Here is a 20,515-nt window from a genome sequence, read left to right on the forward strand (position 1 = left end):
TTTGAAATGTTAACGAACTCAGTTCATGTTTGAATTAGTATTCCATATGATAATTCATCCAGTTACGTGATAATCTTTCCATCTGATGAAAACATTGCTCAAATATTCGAAAATTATGTTTTTCAGTCAAAAATATTATAATATCTTCAGCATGCTGGGAAAAATCCATGCTGATCATGAGCTTATAGAGCATCAAATTCTCTTCAATTTAATGTATAATTTCACAAGTCTACGTACATCCCCACGACTGTTGCAGCAGCTTCAGTGTTGAGTGTGAAATCTTCAGTTATGCAAAAATAGACAAATTGACAAAGGATTGGAGAGCATGTTTTGAACACAATTTTTGACTTCGCAGCTTTGTTGGAAACAGTTAGGGGGTGAACATTTCAAAAGACCCCATCCCTACCCCTTGTGCTAAAGGGATGAGGGTCGTTTAAAAGTTGCATTTTTCAATGTTTTGCTTACACGCTCATATCTTAAGAAAAATGCGTTCAACAGACATGACTAACTATTCAGAAATGAAGCTTGATAAATTCTGTACAATATTTGTTCTGTGCTGATTTGTGATATCTCCGACAGTTTTCGAGATATACGCTCGCTCGTAAAATTGCTAAAATAACAGCTTTCAATCCAATTTTTTGATGTTTCAGGGCCCATCGATATTCAAAAAGTTATAAGAGCAAAAATAACAAAAGAATGAAGGAAAATGTGTTTTTTCAAAAATGTCACATCTTTTACAGCGGATATCTCGTAAAGTGAAAGAGATATAGAAAATGTTTTAGATCAATATTGTAGGAAATTATGTAAGCTTTTATTTCTTATAGAATAGTCATGTCTGTAAAATGCATTATTTTCGAGTTATATGCGAGAAACCAAAAAATGGTACCTTTGAAACACCCCCACCCCCTTAGCACAGGGGGTAGGGGTGGGGACTTTTGATTGTTTACCTCCTCACTACCCTTAACAGAACTGCGGGGTCTACCCTTAACAGAACTGCGGGGTCAAAAATTGTCTTCCAAACTTTTCCCTCTATACTCTTTTTTAAGCATTCATTGCCTGGACTAATAATTTAGTTCTTTTAATTATTTTTAATCACCCATCAAATTTGTTTTTTAAAATGTGAGAATATTGATTGATAATGATGGGCACGCATAATAATACCATGACTGCAAAACAAAATATTGAAACCATAATATAGAAACGGCTTCTCCAGACATCTGTGTAATACATGCAATGAATAATCCACTTGTCAGCTGATTGATTATGAATAATTCTATAGTCTGATTAATCCTATCTTCAGAGTAGATGATAATATATTGTGATATCGTAGTATGGAGGAATTCCTTTTTTATCATACTATCCTTAAAATTCAAAATTTCAAATAACCTTGTGTATACATCGACGCACGGTTAAAAAAGGAATATTCATGCCAAATCTCATATAATTCTATCTACGCATTTGACCGTAAATGCGCTACATACATAGAGACAAAAGAAAATCCGAGTTGAAACAAAGACTCACTACGTTCTGTCAAATATTCAGTAATTTCTTAATTAGAGACTTGGTTGATATATTATGATAATTATTGTATTTCAAATTAGGAATGATGTATTTCAACAGGAATGATGTTGAGAACTTGAGAATCATCCATGTCTAGTCCTCTCAAGTATTAATTTGCTTGAGATATATAGAAAAATGTATTGAAAAACTTGAGAAAAGAAAACCTCTAAAAAAGGCTGGGGAACGCTTGGAAAACGCTGTTATACCGCATATCTTGGGCGTATCTTTGGCGTAATTCCGAAATCCTCTCAAGACAAAATTTCTAGACCCTTGCTGAACTTCTGTACTAAATTTGAACATGATCTGTCAATTAGTTCTTGAGAAAGCCTAGAGAACGCAGAAAAGGGTTCAAAAGGTGCAAGAACTACCTATGTCAAAATATCAACTTTCTCACAAATCAGCTTTAAAGTTCACCTTGTATTTTCGAACTACGGCATTTCGAAATTTTCCACCGTTTTCTTCAGGCTCTGTTCTTATTTTTGACAGCCTCAATTGTAAGTGCATTCCACCATACCGTTTCCTTATCTTTATTTTTTCCGGATGTCCTGCCATATACTTACTTTCTCTGCTGTGTGTACCAAAACTCGTTTGAATTGCATCCACTTCTCCACTCCATTTTCTCCTGGGCATTTCTATTGCTATCAGCCGTCTGTACTCTTCAGCTCTTTTCTGTTGTTGCAGCCTTTCCATTTCGTAGCATTTGCACTGTGCCACAAGCAATCGGTGGTCGCCATCCATACTCATACTTTAACATTTGTTAGTTTTTCCTCCAGTCCCAGTCCACTAGGAAATAGCCGACTACACTCTTTTTCCATCCTAGCTATTTATTTATAATTCACTTTTTATTATTTATCTCTTCCATCCTAGCTATACCCAGTTATCATATGGCTCTCTTTTCTTGTACGAAGTGTTTGCAACTCTCATGCCGTTCCTTTGACATAAATCAGCAGTCTTTCTCCATCCTCATTCCTTGTACTATAACTGAAATGCCCTATAACCTATCCTGCTACTGTCCACATGTGCATTAAAGTATCTCATCACTACACCGACTTTGTGCAGACGACTTCCCAACTCTGCTTCAAATCTCTTTTTCCTCGTTGGTGCATCCTATTAGTGGAGTATATATTTGTAGTATTTCCAACCTTTTTGTTTTAAACTTGATTATTGCTCTTTCCGATACATCATCAGATATTGGACATCATCTAAATATACTCTTCTCAACCATTACTGCAACTCCATTCCTTCTGCCTCTTCCATTTCCACTCCAGAATACTTTCCCACCACCCCTCAATTTTCTCTCTCCTTGTTCTCTCCACTTTGTATCGCTCAATCCCAGCACTGTCAGCCTTCTATCTCTCATCATATCTGTCAGCTCCACCAGTTTACCTCTCAACGTTAGAATATTCTGTGTTCCTATTCTCAAGTCGTTCAAAGTATTCCGTAATCGTTTTCAAAGTCGTTCAAAGTAAAGCGTTTTCTATCTCCACTACCGACTTGCAAGGCTTGACGTAGCTGCATTGGAGTTCTTTTGAACAACAGGCTTGAAGCTCAAAACTGTTTCTCTCCCAAAATTTGATAGAAATAGAGAAGAATTGGTTATATCTTTGGTATAATTAGAATTCTGTGGTATACTGGGTAAGAAAACGAGTCTTGAAAACTCTTCTCTGTAATAAAGCTGTTGTAAATTAATACCATGGCCTAATTAGTTTGAAAAGTTTACTTCCATAAGATTAGTTACTATCGTAGTGTCTCAATGATGTATAAACACTTATTCATGGGGTTAGTTTTCAGATGGGGTTAGATGTTATTAATTTGAGCCTGTTGCATGAAATACTGTATATGTGATTATAATCGATCCACCCTGCTTGAATTTCTGTTTTGAACAATAATTCAATCACCTAATATCTGAGTGAAAACACAAATTGAAATTGTCAACCACTTTTATTATAATACTAGATAAACAGAACCTGGTTTCGTGGCTTCACCAGTCACATCTTCAGCTGTTTGTTCACAACTTACTGCCTATACAAGGTAAGACATTTTTTGTAACGAATTAAATAATTTAAGATTAGTAATTTTAAGATTTTCTCTTGTGTACATAGTAAGTTGCAAACAGCTGAAGATGTGGCTGGTGAAGCCATGAAACCAGGTTCTGCTTACATAGTATTATATAACAATAAAAGTGGTTGACAATTTCAATTTATGTTTCCATTATAAAAAAAAGTACTACAACAACTGTAACCCCTAATATCTATAGTCACTTAATATTAAGCCATGTATATGATTCACGAATTCTTATTTAAGCTTATATCGCATGATATTCTGTCCGTTTTGATCTATTAATTTCTATTCCTCATGAAATGTTGTATGAAACATTTTAGAATAAGGTTTCAGATTTCAAAATCTGATTCATATCAAAACATTTATTTTTCTGTTCTCTGTACATATGGTTAGTTGTCTGTCATTTTCAGCATTAATATTGACATTAATCATAATTTTGTATTAAGAATAACACGATTTTATTATACGTACTACAATCCAAGCCTTTTGCTGAAAATTACATTATACAAAACAATTTATAGAAATTTGAGTAATTAGAGATTACCGTAACGATGTATCAAAAATTGGTTACATTGCTAAATAAGCTGTTTCTTTAATGTTGTTAGAGGGCTGGACTCTCATATTTAGCTCAGTAGTGAGGCAAGTTATTGCCTGAGACTGGGAATATAAGCTAGCATTGAAAAGAGCACGAATCGAAGTGCACGCCAAAATCTTTTTGATTCGAATAAGGCTGTTCTGAATTCAGGCAAGCGCTGCTCAGTTTATTCATCTTGTGAAATTATTTCGGGCCGGTTTCCGAGCTCGGGATTTAGCCAAGTTCTATACTTTAAACAGCTGGAGTCAGAAAATTGGATTCCGAAACGTGACGCAGTCGCAGTCCACGTTTAAATTAAATTTCGAAAAACTAAAAAATTGGACACAAAATAAAATAAAGCGAAAATAGTGTAAAGTTTCAGCTATTTTGAATTATTTAAGAACGTTTCATTTCGTCAAAGAAAAACGTTTCCAATTATAGAAATGAGAAAATAAAGATTATCATAAAAACTACGACTACGCCCCGTTTTGGAAAGCCAATTTTCTGACTCCAGCTGTTTAAATTCTAGAATTTTGCTATCCTGAGCTTGGAAACCGGCCCCAAATTAATCCCAGGTTCTTCAACTGGCAATCAAAATTCAAATTCAGTTCGTTTAGTACAAATATTAGTAACTTTGTTTGACTAGATCACTGTGAACAAATATTTTTGTTGGAAAGATGTAATAATATTTTTTTAAAACTGATATTATCGGTACCATAGATACGAAATCAGAGTTGAAAGTGTATCTAAATTTTTTTAAATAATGCATTCCAGAGATTATATTTGCAGTCGGAGTCAGTAAATTGGCCTTTGTAAGCATAGTGATTATCTGAGAAGCAATCCTTCACAGTCTGGTAACTGTTGAATTTTAAACAGAAATTGAACGGTTTCAGGTTTAATTTATCATGTGAATAAGTTGAATTATTTTTTGGGTATAAGTAGTGAAAGGGTTTTTATGCGCTGGTTGCATGAGTTCCCACCCGATGAAAAATGAAAACTATAAAATCACGTGTAATTGAATATTTTTTAAGACAATAGAATTTATTACAGTGAAAGCTACTTGCCTTACTTTTATCCAACTTTTTAGATGCACTTGTCCAGTCCAGTATTGTGAAAGGGGTAGAATTGATGGTTTTGTAGTAAGTTTTTATTGCAAGTCTGAAATAGGTATTCCTATTTAATTCTATAAAGTATTTGTACAACATTGTCAATATTCAATATCATAAAATTATATAGCTATCACTATTAATTGATTTGAAATAATTTGATTTGGTGCAACTTGAGACACTTTCGCATTTTTATTAAAATCGCATAAGTTTTAAACGAGGAAACCGCACTTAATCAAGAAGTTGATCAATTTAAACATTCTAATATTGTTCAACTGTCTTGTTTGAAAATGTATTATTTTTAATTCGTTTAGACTCAGTGCTGCTATCTGTATCTTGAATCCATGTATACTTTTTCTAAATTGTTTCTCTTCCCTCAGAATAAATGAAACTTTGAACGATAACTTTCGTTTTGACACAAACTGCAACAAAATTGGCTTAAATCTAATGATGTATTTTCTATCATAATTTTTGTAATCGTCTTTTTAATATTTAAATCCTGCTGTCACCTAGTTTGAAAATGCTTCTACCTAGTGTTTATATTCTGTTGCTTTGTAAATAAAAATGAATGTGAGGCTCGTGTTTCATGTGAAACGTGCTATAAGTGTCACTTAATAAGCGCCTTTCCTAGTAACTAGTGTTAGTAGGCGTGGACTTGTCAAATCTGCCGGAAGTAATCCATGATTTTTCAAACTCATTAACCCCCGTAAATCATGATTAAAAGAATCAATATATTTCTATAAGTGAAGAGAAATTGAATTTCTGTAAAACACTTGGAATTGCTTTTAAGATAGCACTTCTCAAATTTATTTATCAATCTAAATAAAATTAACAGTTTTTAACAAGTGCCTATATTTTTCTCATTAGTCATAATTACATTCAAAGAAAGTAAACTAGAACGTATTTCATTTTTGTTGGAACTTTATCAGTGAGTACTGTTGCACCACAACTTGACAGTATTCATGCAAAAGAAATGTAGTCACTTAAACAAGTTGAGTAACAGGCGCTTGGTACTCCTGTGGAACGATGACCACTCGACGACCAGTATAGCTTACTCAATGAAAAGCTTTAAAATATTCTTGGTGTTTCAGATTCCACCTTGAATTCTATGTATGTTACCTTCATTACCCACATTCGAGTCAAACTCATCCTCAAATATTCCTCTGGCAGATTTTGGGACAAAGTTACATATATCTATCACTTTTATATATTTTTTCTTTTTCAATTCCATTACAAATATTTCTGAATGACACATATTTAGGTTTATTTGATATCAATATTCATACTAGATATGTCTTCTTGTTTAACTGAGATCACATTCCGAAGTCTCGCTGGGATTTTATGGGTGACTTTTTTGTAGGAATGTTGTTGAATGTACCTATTGTAGCTGTAACTAGCTGTTCTCAACTTCTTATTAATTTGATAAAACCTTATCAAGAAAAGCAATCTATTGTTAATTAAACTTCCTAAAAGTTGTTTGGAGCTTTTTTATCTATAACAACAAACAAGCCTTAGTAATATTATATTGCACATATCATTTTTCCTCCATTCGTGATAATGAGAGCAAGTTTCAATGTATAATACTATTTGATCAACCCTGAGTACAAATTTTCTATTTGAAATTTCACGATAATTATTCATTATCAGTGAACGTTTTTTTATTATTATTATTAGCTTTGAAGCTTTTCATGTGGATCGTTGGGTATGTTTTAGCTTTATAACCCTATCAAATTGGGCTTGAAAGTTCTTCAGTCTTCCATTTTCTTGCTTATGATGTAAAACGTTATTTTGTCAAGCTCTTTTAAATGATAAGTTCACATATTTTTTTGTAAAATTGCCGTGCTACCAAATTTATCCAAATAGGTTGGATAGCTTTTACCTATCATCTAAGGATTTTTAATCAATGTTTCATGTGTATCTTCCAATACAAGATTTATACTAACCTGCTCTAGTCTTATGTTAGCAAATTCTTGCTTCATCTCATCAAACCTAGCATTTTGATCTTGTTGCAAATTATCAATCTTAGCATTTTGATTTTTAAACATTTTGTCTAATTTAGCATTTTGCTTATCAAACAGTTGTGTTAAGGCAGCTATTAAATCATTATCAATTTTAATGTTTTGCATATTGTATGCCATTTTGCTAATACTGTATGCACAAATATCTATTCATTAGGATTTGATTGCTCTTGAATCAACCCCACACTCAGTCTGCATTTCACCATTCACAATCTATCAAGATATTCCATCCTACTAATAATTTTTTATAACCAGGGATTTTTTATAACCTGGATTCGTGTAATCCAGTTGAGAAATGAAGCTTTTGTTTATAAATCTTATGTGTTGCTCAACTGTCATATCTTCAAGATATTATTTCTATGCTGTTAAGCTTACATACCTTTTCTGCCGCGCCCTTTACATGTTCGAATTTTCTAGAACACATATTTGCAATAAATTACATAAAATATGTATTTACTTTCGAATAATTTGGCATTGACCGTAGTAGCTTAGTGGTCTGCTATTCCTACTTTGGTCTTGGAATCTTTTCCCAACATTTTTTGTATTATGTCACACCTTATTACCCTCGCACAAGTCGTCAACTGACGTGGACATCACTACATTCAAATTTTCTATTTACAATGATAAGATATATTATAGATTTGTTCATCACGCCAATTTCCAGATTTATGTATTACAACCTTGTCAGAAGGTTATTTTGTGTGGATTTATAATTTAATTTGCTTACTAAATTTTGAGGTGTATGAAAGTGTGAGTCGATAGTGTGTATCTGTAACTTCTGGTCATACAAATAACTTTTATAATTAATTATTTTTAATAATTCTATTGGAAAGAAAGTTTTTTATCAATTTGAAACGAAAGTTGTTTCTTGTTTTGAGATTTTGTGACTTGCCTAATTGTTTTTTAATAAACTGTCTTGTTTGTATCATATTGTTTCTAAATAAAATTTGTATTCTAAATTCAAATTCAATTGAATTTCAAATATTGTATTCGAGTGTGTTATTTCAACATGGAAAGATTTCTCTGAATCTTGAACGTTGGTGAAGATTGTGATCCCAAATCATCTGTGAAAATATTGATTTATTTATAATAGAATTTTCGACCATCATAAATATACTTGAGCAATAAATGGCTTTTGTTTGATAATCATAGATTGATTTTATTTTCTCATCATTTTATTTTAGCATTTGACCCTAAATGAATTTCGTAAGTAGAACATGTTCAATACATAAATTAATTGTATATTTTAAGTACAATTCTTCGATTAAGAATTGCATGTTTGATGAAGAATTTCATGTTGGCATAGCACCTCAAATGTCTCCAATGTGTCTATGAGACAAGAACAAGTTCCCTCTTTTTCATGACTCATAATATGGTTGTTTAAAATCTAATAATTAGAAAAATACTATTCCTCTCTTCTTCAGTCTGTTGACAATAACATTCAAAAATTCTTGTCTAAAAAGTTTTAAAATCTCAAAAATGTGAATGTTTTATAACTTACTGTACTAATCAAACACCAAAACTGCTTCATAACTAATGTTATTCTATAGCGATTTTTTAAAAAGCTTTTTAACAGATGACAAAAATTTCATTCGTGTAAGCATTGTGAAAAATTTCATAGCTAATAATGAACTAAAATGCTGCTGTCATTATCAAGCTGATTAGAGTAGGATTTTTTTGTGATTACGGTTTATCTATCAATATTTATAATGGAGTTTTTTTGAATAAATTATGATGTATTTTATTGAAAACAATTTGTTGACAATTTTTCAAAAAATAAATCTTATTCATCAATATGTTTGACGACTACTTAATATTATTTCCCATGTATTCAATCATACCACTTCTATTACGAAATCTCGATCATCAAACGATACCTAGATTATTAATAATATTATTTAATAATAATATTAATAATAATAATAAATATTTAATAATAATAAGTATTATTTAATAATCGATCATTTATGATCTATTTATTAATATTGTTCTCGGTAATAAGATTATTTTTATCGAATTTGACTTATTATGCATGATTTTGAACCGCCTTGACGAGCCGAGGAGCAGTTGCCTAGTTGAACGAGAAGATCCGATCATTGCGTCAAAAGTTATGAGTGTTTGAAATTTGAATCCTCTAAGGGCCGGTTTCCGAGCTCGGGATTTAGCTAAGTCCTAGACTTTAAACAGCTGGAGTCAGAAAATTGGCTTTCCAAAACGGGGCGTAGTCGCAGCTTTTATAACAGTAGTTGTAGTTTTTATTTTCTCATTTCTATAATTGGAAACGTTTTTCCTTGACGAAATTAGACATTCCTAAATAATTCAAAATAGCTGAAACTTTACACTATTTTCTCTTTATTTTATTGTGTGTTCAATTTTCTAGTTTTTCGAAATTTAATTCAAACGTGACTTTGACAATGACTGTGAATACGCCCCGTTTTGGAAAGCCAATTTTCTTACTCCAGCTGTTTAAAGTCTAGCGCTCTATCTAGTCTCAGATTGTAGTGCACAAAATTACGCTCAGAGGGATTTTGAATTATACATCTAAGGGCCGTTTGCACAGTATAGATTGCTAAACTAGATTAAGTTAATCGAGTTTAAGTTAATCTGAAAGTTTAAACTTGAATCGGTTTTCTCAGTGCATTTACTAATCCAGTTTAAGTTGAACTAGTTTAGCGTTAAGTTGATAATAGAATGTCATCGTTTATAATATCTAGAAGGCTAATTTTTACAGGAACTTTGTTATTTGTTTACAACCCATCAGTAAATTGAGGAAATGTAGCTACTATTTCCCAGTGAATTCTAAACTAACTGGAACGGGCTGTCCAATGCTTAGCTACAACCAAAAGTGTGTAAGGCGGAGTGAGTGAGACAGGCATACCGTGTGGGATTCCCTTCTCTCTCGTACTCATACATTCAAGCAGGCTGTTGGAGCTCTTGAGTACGATTTTTCATTTTTAAAGTTTAAAAACGGATTTGAATGAGTATTAGGGCTATTAGTATTAGATCACAACCTTTTCTCTTAAATATTGTGATGTATTTGTCGTGAAATGTGTAGAATTGAATAAAAATACGACCGAAAAATGGTGATGTATTGTGTTGCATTTGGATGCAAGAATGGGCATGTTAAAGGAAATGAAATACCATTTCACAGGTAAGTCAAACATTTTTATTATGTTAATTAATTTGAAGAAATCTTTTTGTTTTACATACATTTCCAATACTTCTTTCTATATTGATCAGTTTATTTGACCAAAAATAAAACAACAAATTTGGTTATATTCCTAGTAAGTTATACCGTACTGTGATAGTTTCTATGTTTATTAAAAATTTCGGCCTACTTTATAGCATCTAAAATAAAAAACATAGTTGAAGAACAAATTAATCCTTATTCAAAAAAGAATAAATAATATCTGATGCAGAAATTGTGAATGTTTCCCTACAAAGACTATCACACATTCTATGTATGATGTAATTTTTATGATATAAATTTGGTGTTAAGCATCAGCATATAATAAATATAGTATATTTATCATAATTTGTATACGGTATATTATGTAGGTAGGCGTATCATACATTTTATGTATAATGTATAATATCAATTTAGTGTAAGTAGCAGCATATAATACTAATAGAATCTAATAGTATAATACTATAATCTAATAGAATCTATAAGTACGAAAAAATAAACATTTAATGAATTTAGTGTAAACATAGCTTTACATTAATGATTAATAATTCTGTGTTTTCATCATGAGATGACATAATTTATTTTAGGTACCTACTTTTATTTTGAAAAATATGATATTGCTACCAGCTGAATTGTAATTAGTTTTTGAAATCTTCCCATTTCAAATAAATTTAATAATCGTTCAATTTACAATTATAAAATAATTTTATGTGTATAATTATATGTGTATTATTGTTTATATAATTTATTATTATAAAATAATTATTATTTAGCATATTTTACTGTTTGCTTATCATATGGTCATAATTATAATACAATTGATATAATGTTTCTTCATAGATTTCTTTGCATCATTTCTGAAACTCCCACACTGATTTGAAATGTTATCAGAATACCTAGTATATTGCAATCATTACATAATTTAATAATCCTGTGTTATTGAATCATCATAATTTTATTTACCTACTTTTATTGTGAAAAATATGAGATTGGACTATGAGCCTGTTTTTTCATTCCCAATCATTTCATGACAGTTTATATTTGTCCTTGTTAAATAAATGAAAATAAATAATACGCTTCTCTTAAATCTGGCCCAAAGTTATTCCCATGCTTGTGAAAAGTTGACAATACTAAAACTACTGCAGTCACAAATAAAAAAATTCTTTTCTTTATTAATATTCAACCTATTTCATTATTTTTGCTCTCAAAAAGTTAACAATAAACTGCTTAATAAAGGAAAAATAACGCTTCCGTGGAATAAGACATACAATATAGAAATAAAATAGAAATTGAGACTGTGCAATGCATTCTCCCATAAGAGCCAATGCGAAACAAAATGAACGAATCCCACAGCAATGCGGGTTGCCTATCTTTACCAGCTGCCTCACTTTTTTTGTGTTGCTAGTCCATTCCAGTTAGTTTAGAGTTCACTGCTATTTCCTCGTTCAAAATCCACAGAGCTGTAAGCTGTACGGTAATTAAAGTGGAAAGCGATCAAGAAATTCTTCAAAAAGTGATGAAATGCTATATTCCTATTAGAAACAAACTTATATTTAGTTGGTACCAAGAAATATATTATAGAATATAAGATAAAACCCTTATTTTGTTATAAAAATCCTTTTAATTAATACCAAAAAATATATTATAGAATATAAGATAAAAACCTTATTTTGTTATAAAAATCCACTTAGATCTACTACGGTCTTCCTCGTTTATTAGAAATCTCTCGAAAGCAAAATATCCCAGTTATGTGTTATTAAAAACATGTTTTCTAATCAAATACCACTGATAAAAATTGTCTTATTTTCTATCAATATTGGTTTATTTAATCTAATTTGGCACTTGCTTTACTCAAGCAAACCCGTTAAAAAAATCTCTATTCCAGAAATTTAAATGATTCGTTTTTTGCCCAATTTTTCTCAATTCAAAATTTCTTAGCAGTCATCTTTATCAATCGCATTAAAAACTTCTATCAATTCCTCCATTATAATTATTTTTACATTCAAATAATGATTCACTATAACTTAAATAATTATTATCGTCTACAGAAGCATTAAAAACAAACATCAAAAAATAATTTACTATTTGTTTCCCCATCAAATCTTACAGATGTCTAGTTAATCCAAATTATTCGGTTTAAACCTCCTGTTTTGGAGGTTTAAACTTTCCCAGAGTTTAAACTCAATACAGAGTTTAAACTGATACTGCGCAAACAGATTTTAGTTTAAACCAAAAAAAATCCACATTTGGTTTAAGCTTTAGCTTAAACTTACACTGTGCAAACGGCCCTAAATTAATGGTAACAACCGTAAGATATTGTTCATAAAAAACTGAAATTCATCAAAATTTATATTTTCTCATTTTATTCAGAATTTCATAAGTTAAAAAAAGACGAGTGAATTTTCGTGTCCGACTATTGGATTTGGTGGAAATAGCTGAAAACTGGGAAATGAACCGAAAATACGAGGTTTTTGGGTCACTCTGTAGCACAAAGAAATTTTGCATGAAAAAGTTGTTTATGGACTTCTCTTATGTATCAAAACAATGTATTATTTAAAAATCAGAACTACAATATAATTTGGTAGCACCATATAGTGACTGGACTTTGTCTTTAGAAGGCAGAGAATCGGAAACGCTGTTCTTCTATCTTTCTCCACTGTCATCATAACGTGGACTTTATCAAAGGATAGTGTGAATTTCTTAATGTTTTGGAGGTGATTAATATAAAAATTCACCAGTTACCGCGACTGTTTGGAAAATCGACTGTGATTTGAATACCGGTATAGAAAATTCATTAATTTCATATTTTAACCTACATAATTGTAATTTTATCATAATTGACCAAGATTTCCAACATAACAATGACTTGGATAATTTATTATAGTGCATGGAAACTCAAATTTAAACGCGACCTGTAAAATCGCGCTTTCCAAGCTACCAACCTCAAAATGAGGTACCTACCAACCAACGTACAAAGAGTAAGAAACCTTTTTGGAACAATAGGCCTACTATTAAACAAGATTCGGATCATTGAAAACACTTAGATTTTTTTTCTTGCTATTCATTCCATAGGGACTGAGAATTTATAACTTTTATAACTGTAGGGAAATGCTCTAGTTGCTTTAAACTAGTTAGTATACATTGTATACATAGTATAAATTGTATACATTTCAGTATTATGAGAATAGCGAAAAAAATCATTTTATAATAATATAATATAAGGTTTAATTTATTAATAGATCATATATTATTTTTTAGATGGACAAATGGAGCATGTTGCATCCCTTGCTACAGTAGTTTACACTTACAGCGGTCTCGAAATTCATTAAGAAAATTTCAGTGATTTCATGCTGCTACTGCTATGAAACCATGAAAAATAAGCAGAATTGGTTTTTCATACTGTTGGATCATTTAACTGCAAAATTTTAAACAAGGACAAATTTAGCATAAATATAGCAATTCTCCTGTCATTTTTTCTTGAGAACAGAAGAGCCAACAATTATAGCCTACTAGGTAGGTACGTACCTACTCAATATTGAAAATATTAGCCTATATAATTATATTTCATAATAATATGGTTATAATATGGATACAACTAATGTATCCAATAATTATTGATTAGGCCTACAGGTACCATAATAATTCCCTTCAAAACATATTCCACAAAAATGTTTCATTACAGTAACTTATTGATTTTATGATTGATTCAAATATTCATTACGGTAGGCCTATACGTATTCAATTATTGGTAAAATTTGTTCCAATTATAAATTGATAATAGAGTCGGTACTCGGTACTTTATCAATTATTTTGCTCCCTTGTTTCCAAATTAATTACTAATAATGATGGATTATTTTTGAATTAGTCTAATATTATTGAAAAGTTACATATTTTCCTTTTAAATGTACCCTAACCGCTTACCGAACCATGAACTACTTCTCCAAATTTGTTTGTAGTACTGTTGTCACTGTTGGTTTTATTCTCCAGAAATGCAAAAGAAAACATTGATCTATTTCACAACCATATATATTTTTTTAGAACCTGGAGTTAAGCAAGCTATTCGCTAGCGGTATATACTCACACAAGTTCACATTAGGTACTTCTCGAATCCATCTCCCCAAGCAAGCAAACAGATATTGTAATATAGTTTCTTCTATATTACATCAAGGATGATCCACGTAAATGTATCAAATTACATAGGCTATTACTGTAATACCAAAAGCAAAACTAATAAAATATCAGTATCGATAAATATTGTTAGAATTCTGAACTAATAAACATGTCATTATCACAGTGCATTTCATAGTACGGTACTGTATTAATTGTATTATAATAGTAACTTGATACTTTATTATAAAATTATTTGCTAAAACAATCACTACCGAATTTTCACATTTTGCTTGCGATTGAACCTTGTCATTTCCAATGAAAGAATCGTTAGCACATATTTGCCATGAGAGCATTCCTACAGTTCGGTGATCACAGTTTGATAAAATATTTTGGTAATTGTTCAATCAATATTACCAGGCCACAGGTCCTATTTAATATTTTTATTCAACTGGGTTATACCATTCGAATAGAGTGTATTTTAATATCATAATCTACGATATTGAACACCAGAACAAACACCTCATGCCCTCCATTATATGACTTACCGGTATATTGTTGACTTCCTGTTTTCTCTACGTTCTCTCTGAAGGTGTAAGCTTCAATAATTGATTTCTATTGGTGGTATTCTGTTATTTAAATACATAGACTTTTCCAAGTAATGTTTTGTAATATGCTTGTGTGTGTGTTTTCTTTTTTCAACTCTTGCTCACGTACAAAAGCTTCTTGCTTTTTGTGAGTTTTAAAATTTATTGTTTGCTTCAATTATTTCTTATCATCATCAGCTTTTTCAATATTTTAAGTTATAACTAATTTTTCATGGTGTAAGTTATCTGTATTTTACATCTAATTTTATTGCTGAAGAAAAGTTCTTTTACTGATGATTTTCATGTTACAAATAATGTTAACAATAAAATTGATTTGATTTGTTATGTTCATACCATTATCTAGAATACATACAAGTCATTATAAATTATATGTAATGATAAATTACATAATATGACTTGTAATTGTATCCACATCTGAATAAATTAATGAATAATATTATTCTAGACAATGATATATGTAATGTAAGATAATGTTAATGAACTGGATAAAATTAAGTTTTCTATCATCCAAGGAATGAAAGGCATTTGATGTCAATCCGGGACAGAACTATGTTTGTTATTTTTATGTTTATTTTTTTGCTTTATATATTGCGACAAATCCTCATTGGTAGGCTCTATTTTTGTGTCTATTATTGTTTGCACACCCATTGATATGTTTATCAGTATTGATTGTATGCTAAGAAACATGCGGTTACATCATAGGTGCGCCAGACGACACGGTAGCTAAACTAAATCTGCTAGAATCATTGATTGATTAAATGTTTGAATATTATATCCTCCTGTCATTGTCACTGTAGTAGGAAGGCCTACTGGAGAGATATATACATTTGGATTGTATCTAGTACCTAGTCAATACCAAACAGGGTGGGTATGAGACTATTAACTTAGATAGCGGTACTACATTTTATCACTTGGCCAGATGTATTTTCAGAAGTTAAAAAATATTAAATTATTCATCATTAGTCCAATAGTGAGTCGGGAATTTGGAGTCTTTTGGAATCCCATAGTAACCTTATTAATAGCAATTCAATAATATAGTAAATGGGAAGAGGGTTTGTTGAATCAATTCACATAACAAGCTCAATTATTATGTAATGAAGTCACATATTTGCTAGTTTGCGGTTCAATAATACACCATTATATAATTGAAGTTGACTGCAAATTAATTAGGCGATTTATTAAGCTATTCAATACAATGCTATCACATTCTAATCATTTAACTTGTTTCATAACCATGTGTAACTTCCTTATGGAACATGTTTTAAATTTTGAGCCTTTGCAGCAGTAAATTAGTTTAATTTTCACAATGAAACAATATTCTTCAGTTATATGTTAATTCCAATGTATATTTGAAGCAGAAGCAATAAAATCTTGAGAGATAAAAAGTACAAAACATTCCACCAAACGTGAAAAATGTTTCAAATATCACAAACCCAAGATTTCTTTGCTGCTATTTACCTTAGAACACTCTTCACCAAAAATCTTTCATCCACCTAAATTTGATTTAGCGGATATTTTCTTAAAGAATGGATTGATGGAACCTTTGTACAAATTCTATTTTTTTGTCAATTGGAATATTTTGCTAGTCTCTTCACTATAGAGTACAAAATAAAACGGACTTTCTAATTGGACAATTTTTCTACAGTCAAAAGACTTTTGTACTAATACTGCACCAAGGTTCCATCATATTACAATATTCTATAAATTGATTTTCTGAATACAGTTAAAAGAATATGCTGTTTACTAAGAATTGACATAATTCTGGAATATGATTTACAAAGGTCAATTTGAAACACAATAGGCACTACCACCTTACACTATCATCTGTTCAAAATGGGAGAGCACACTTCACAAAATTACTATCTCAATCCAAAAATCGAAATTCAAATGTGCAACATTCCAACAAATGAGAAACGATGAATGAATGAATGGATGAACGATGAGCAACAGTGTAAACCCCTAGCATGATAACTGGTAAATGCCTACAACTAGATTAACCGTTTTAAAAATAAATACTAGCTTTTATTACTGAGAAATAGAAATGAAGTTTCACATCTAGATTCTAGAACTGATTAATAGATAAAAAAGACGAGATTTCCTGTTTCTTCCCAAGAAATTTCTTATACTAGGAAGATCGACATTCCTATAAAAAATATTCTTGCATCATTGAAATGAGCTGGGTTTGAAAATTTTGTGTGAATTATTAATTGAAAATCCAATATTGTTGTACATAATGGAAAGTACATATTCTACATAACAATATGTCCATATGGTGCGTGTTCATATGTACATATTGTAATGGTTTTCAAGATGCGTAATAATAACTTTCATGCAGATAATAACAAGCATCAGATGAGACAGACTTCATGAAATCTAGAAGATATTAAAATTTTTACTATAAATCGCATTATACAATAATATGCCCTTTATTAATTTTCTTATACAAGGAAGATCGAATTTCTAATAAAATTTCTCATAATTAAAATGAGCTTGGTTTGAACATTTTGTTTGAAACATTAATTGAAAATCCTATATTGTTGTACATAATGGAAAGTACATATTTTACATAATAATATGTCCATATGGTGCGTGTTCATATGTACATATTATAATGTGTTATAATAACTTTCATGGAGATATTAACAAGCATCAGATGAGACAGACTTTATGAAATCTTGAAGATATTTCAATTTTTACTATAAATCGCAATATACAATAATATGTCCTTTATTAACAGAATACATACAGCTTGCAATTAATGATCTTCCACCGGAAATTGAATATTGGATTCCCTCGCTAATAAATAATAGAGAAATAGTTATAATTTCTTGTTTTAAAATTCTACTATTCAAATGTATTAGTGGTGTAAACTACTGAGTAAGCTTCAATAGAGCTTTAAAATGGTTTTCGTTGATATTCAAAAGACACGGGGTGCTTATGAGGATATTAAAATTAAATTTTCAATATTATAGAACAGTAAACCACTATTTTAATGATTGTAAAACTAAGTTTAAATTAAGCTTATGACTTTTTTAATTTTTTGGTAGCTAATCACCGAAAGAATAAGTCATACAATTAAGTCACAGGAAGTATAAAATAATCATTGCACAAGCATGTTAATTGAACATACATCAGCAATATGATTGTCATACATGTCAACATCATAACATAATACTAATTCACATACGAACGGCTGACATCATATCACTGATAGCACAAAAAGTGAACAATTAACCATTCACATTTTTACAATGCAACCTATGAGTAATATGTATCAAAAAACAGGCAGTAATGGTTTACAAATTAATTTATTTTATTTAAACTACTAGGCTACTATACAGTACATGAGAACCGACCAGCAGTTAATCTCTTGCAATTTGTTAAGTTCTACCATTCTAAAGACAGTTATTAATTTATTCTAGCAACAGTAGCTAAGCATGTTTGGATGATCGATGTTGGACCAAACGCTCGATATTTTCGACTGTTTAACTTATTCGCAGCTTTTGCTCCATTTAATAAGTACTTGACAAATTGAAGATTATCTTTGAACAAGAAATATTCGATAAATTATTAAGAACATTTCTAAACTTTCAATTTCTTATCAGAAATTAATAGATAATATATTAATAATTATAACTCGTTTACTACTAGCATTCTACATTATTATAATCCTTCGTGAATCGAGCAAAGACTTGCACTAGAGAAGGAAACTGTTGGGCACATTATATATATATATATATATATATATATATATATATATATATATATATATATATACACGTCCCATAACTTCCAATTCATTCTAGATTAATTTTTTAATTAATTGGATGAATTTGAGAAATTCGATCACTTTTTTCATATTATACAATTTCATTGATATAATATGACAAAAAGTTAAAACACCTAAACTTAAAATGAAAACATTGGATGCAATTCATTCATGGTTAGCTACCATAACTATTCACAATTTTAATAAATATTATCTCATTATATAATAATATCATACATTGAGTTTCACGTATATGTAACACTTGTTGGTGTTGAAACTCGGCATTCTCCGATATCATTCAAGTTAAACGTTTGTTTGAATTGCTTCTCTAGTGACAAAATGGAAGATATATAGCGTAAGACTAAGACAGAAAGAGCTAATAAACGATTCCTGAGAATCCATCAACAATTAGTGGTGTTATAAGTACGGTAAGATTTTTGCACGATTATACGCGCTACATTTTGTTTATATCAATTTATAACATCAAAACGTTCAAATAAAAGAAAATAAATGCGCTGAAAATTGTCTACACTAACACCTATCTTAAAAACAGAAACATGCGGTAAAAATAATCTTTGATAAAGCAGCAATATTTTGTTCAAAAATTTTTGGAATTGAAAAATTATAAACTGTTTCTGTTTAGTTACAATAAATTAGAAATTTAAAGCTAAACATTCACCCTTAATTGTTCCTAGTATGATCTATAGGGGATTCATTGATTACAAACCATCAAAACAACATAAAATAACAAAATTAGACAGAATGAGAAAAAAATTGTAGAATAAAAATCAATGTAACACAATAAATAATAGAACAATAAATTATGTTGATAAAAAATAAATATATAATTATTATTATCTAGATCTAACGCGATTATGACTGGTCTCTTTGCACAGATTTGGTAGTTCAAATGTGAGGAATAACGCGTGCTATGCGCAGAACAAAGTCGAGGAAATGGTACCAGAGTTTACGCGCAAAAGCAGACCGGCTCATCAGTAGACGCCAGGCCAGAATCACAAGCAGCAGTTGACTTCCTCTGTGTAGCAACAGCATTCTGCAAAGCAAACCAACAATTTATTCTTAGAAATACAATCAATTTATCGCATGATACAATTCATTTATTTTCAGTTTGTGAATAATGGAACCAAACTGATAGAAATTACAGAAATAATTTAAGTCTTAATTGAAAAGACTGTTACAATGGTGCAGTTCAAGCTCAAACTCAATAAGGCACAATTTTTTCATTTCCAGTCAGATTAAGTTACAGTTTAAGTAGAACTCAAAAGCAACATTTCAGGTAAAATGTGATGTAAGATATCAAAAGAAAAGTAATCTCGTATAAGAAACCAAACAAAACAATATCATTAATATTTTTGGTTGTTTAGCTGGTACATCTCATCAGCGTGTTCCTTATCGTTGAATAGCTTATTGGTTTATGCTTTTTAGGGTCCAAAGATAGTGAAGCGGCGTAGGTAGAGGGTAGTGTTAAAAATAAATGCATGCATTATTATTATTATTATTATTA

The 20,515-nt window shown here is 30.4% G+C and overlaps 1 protein-coding gene across 2 annotated transcripts in view; it reads right to left on the reverse strand.

The window, feature by feature from the left end:
* Nucleotides 1–16,293: 16,293 nt before the first annotated feature.
* The window catches only part of LOC111043546 (putative fatty acyl-CoA reductase CG5065), a 94,485-nt gene continuing 90,263 nt past the window's right edge, over nt 16,294–20,515 (reverse strand). For both annotated transcript variants that reach the window (XM_022328526.2, XM_022328525.2), the window contains exon 9: nt 16,294–20,044. In XM_022328526.2, the coding sequence (XP_022184218.1) occupies nt 19,897–20,044 (148 nt within the window). In that variant the 3' untranslated portion in view covers nt 16,294–19,896. The remainder of the gene's footprint in view (nt 20,045–20,515) is intronic.

Source organism: Nilaparvata lugens, chromosome X (assembly GCF_014356525.2).
Source record: "Nilaparvata lugens isolate BPH chromosome X, ASM1435652v1, whole genome shotgun sequence".
In the NCBI taxonomy this organism is placed as follows: Eukaryota; Metazoa; Arthropoda; class Insecta; order Hemiptera; family Delphacidae; genus Nilaparvata; species Nilaparvata lugens.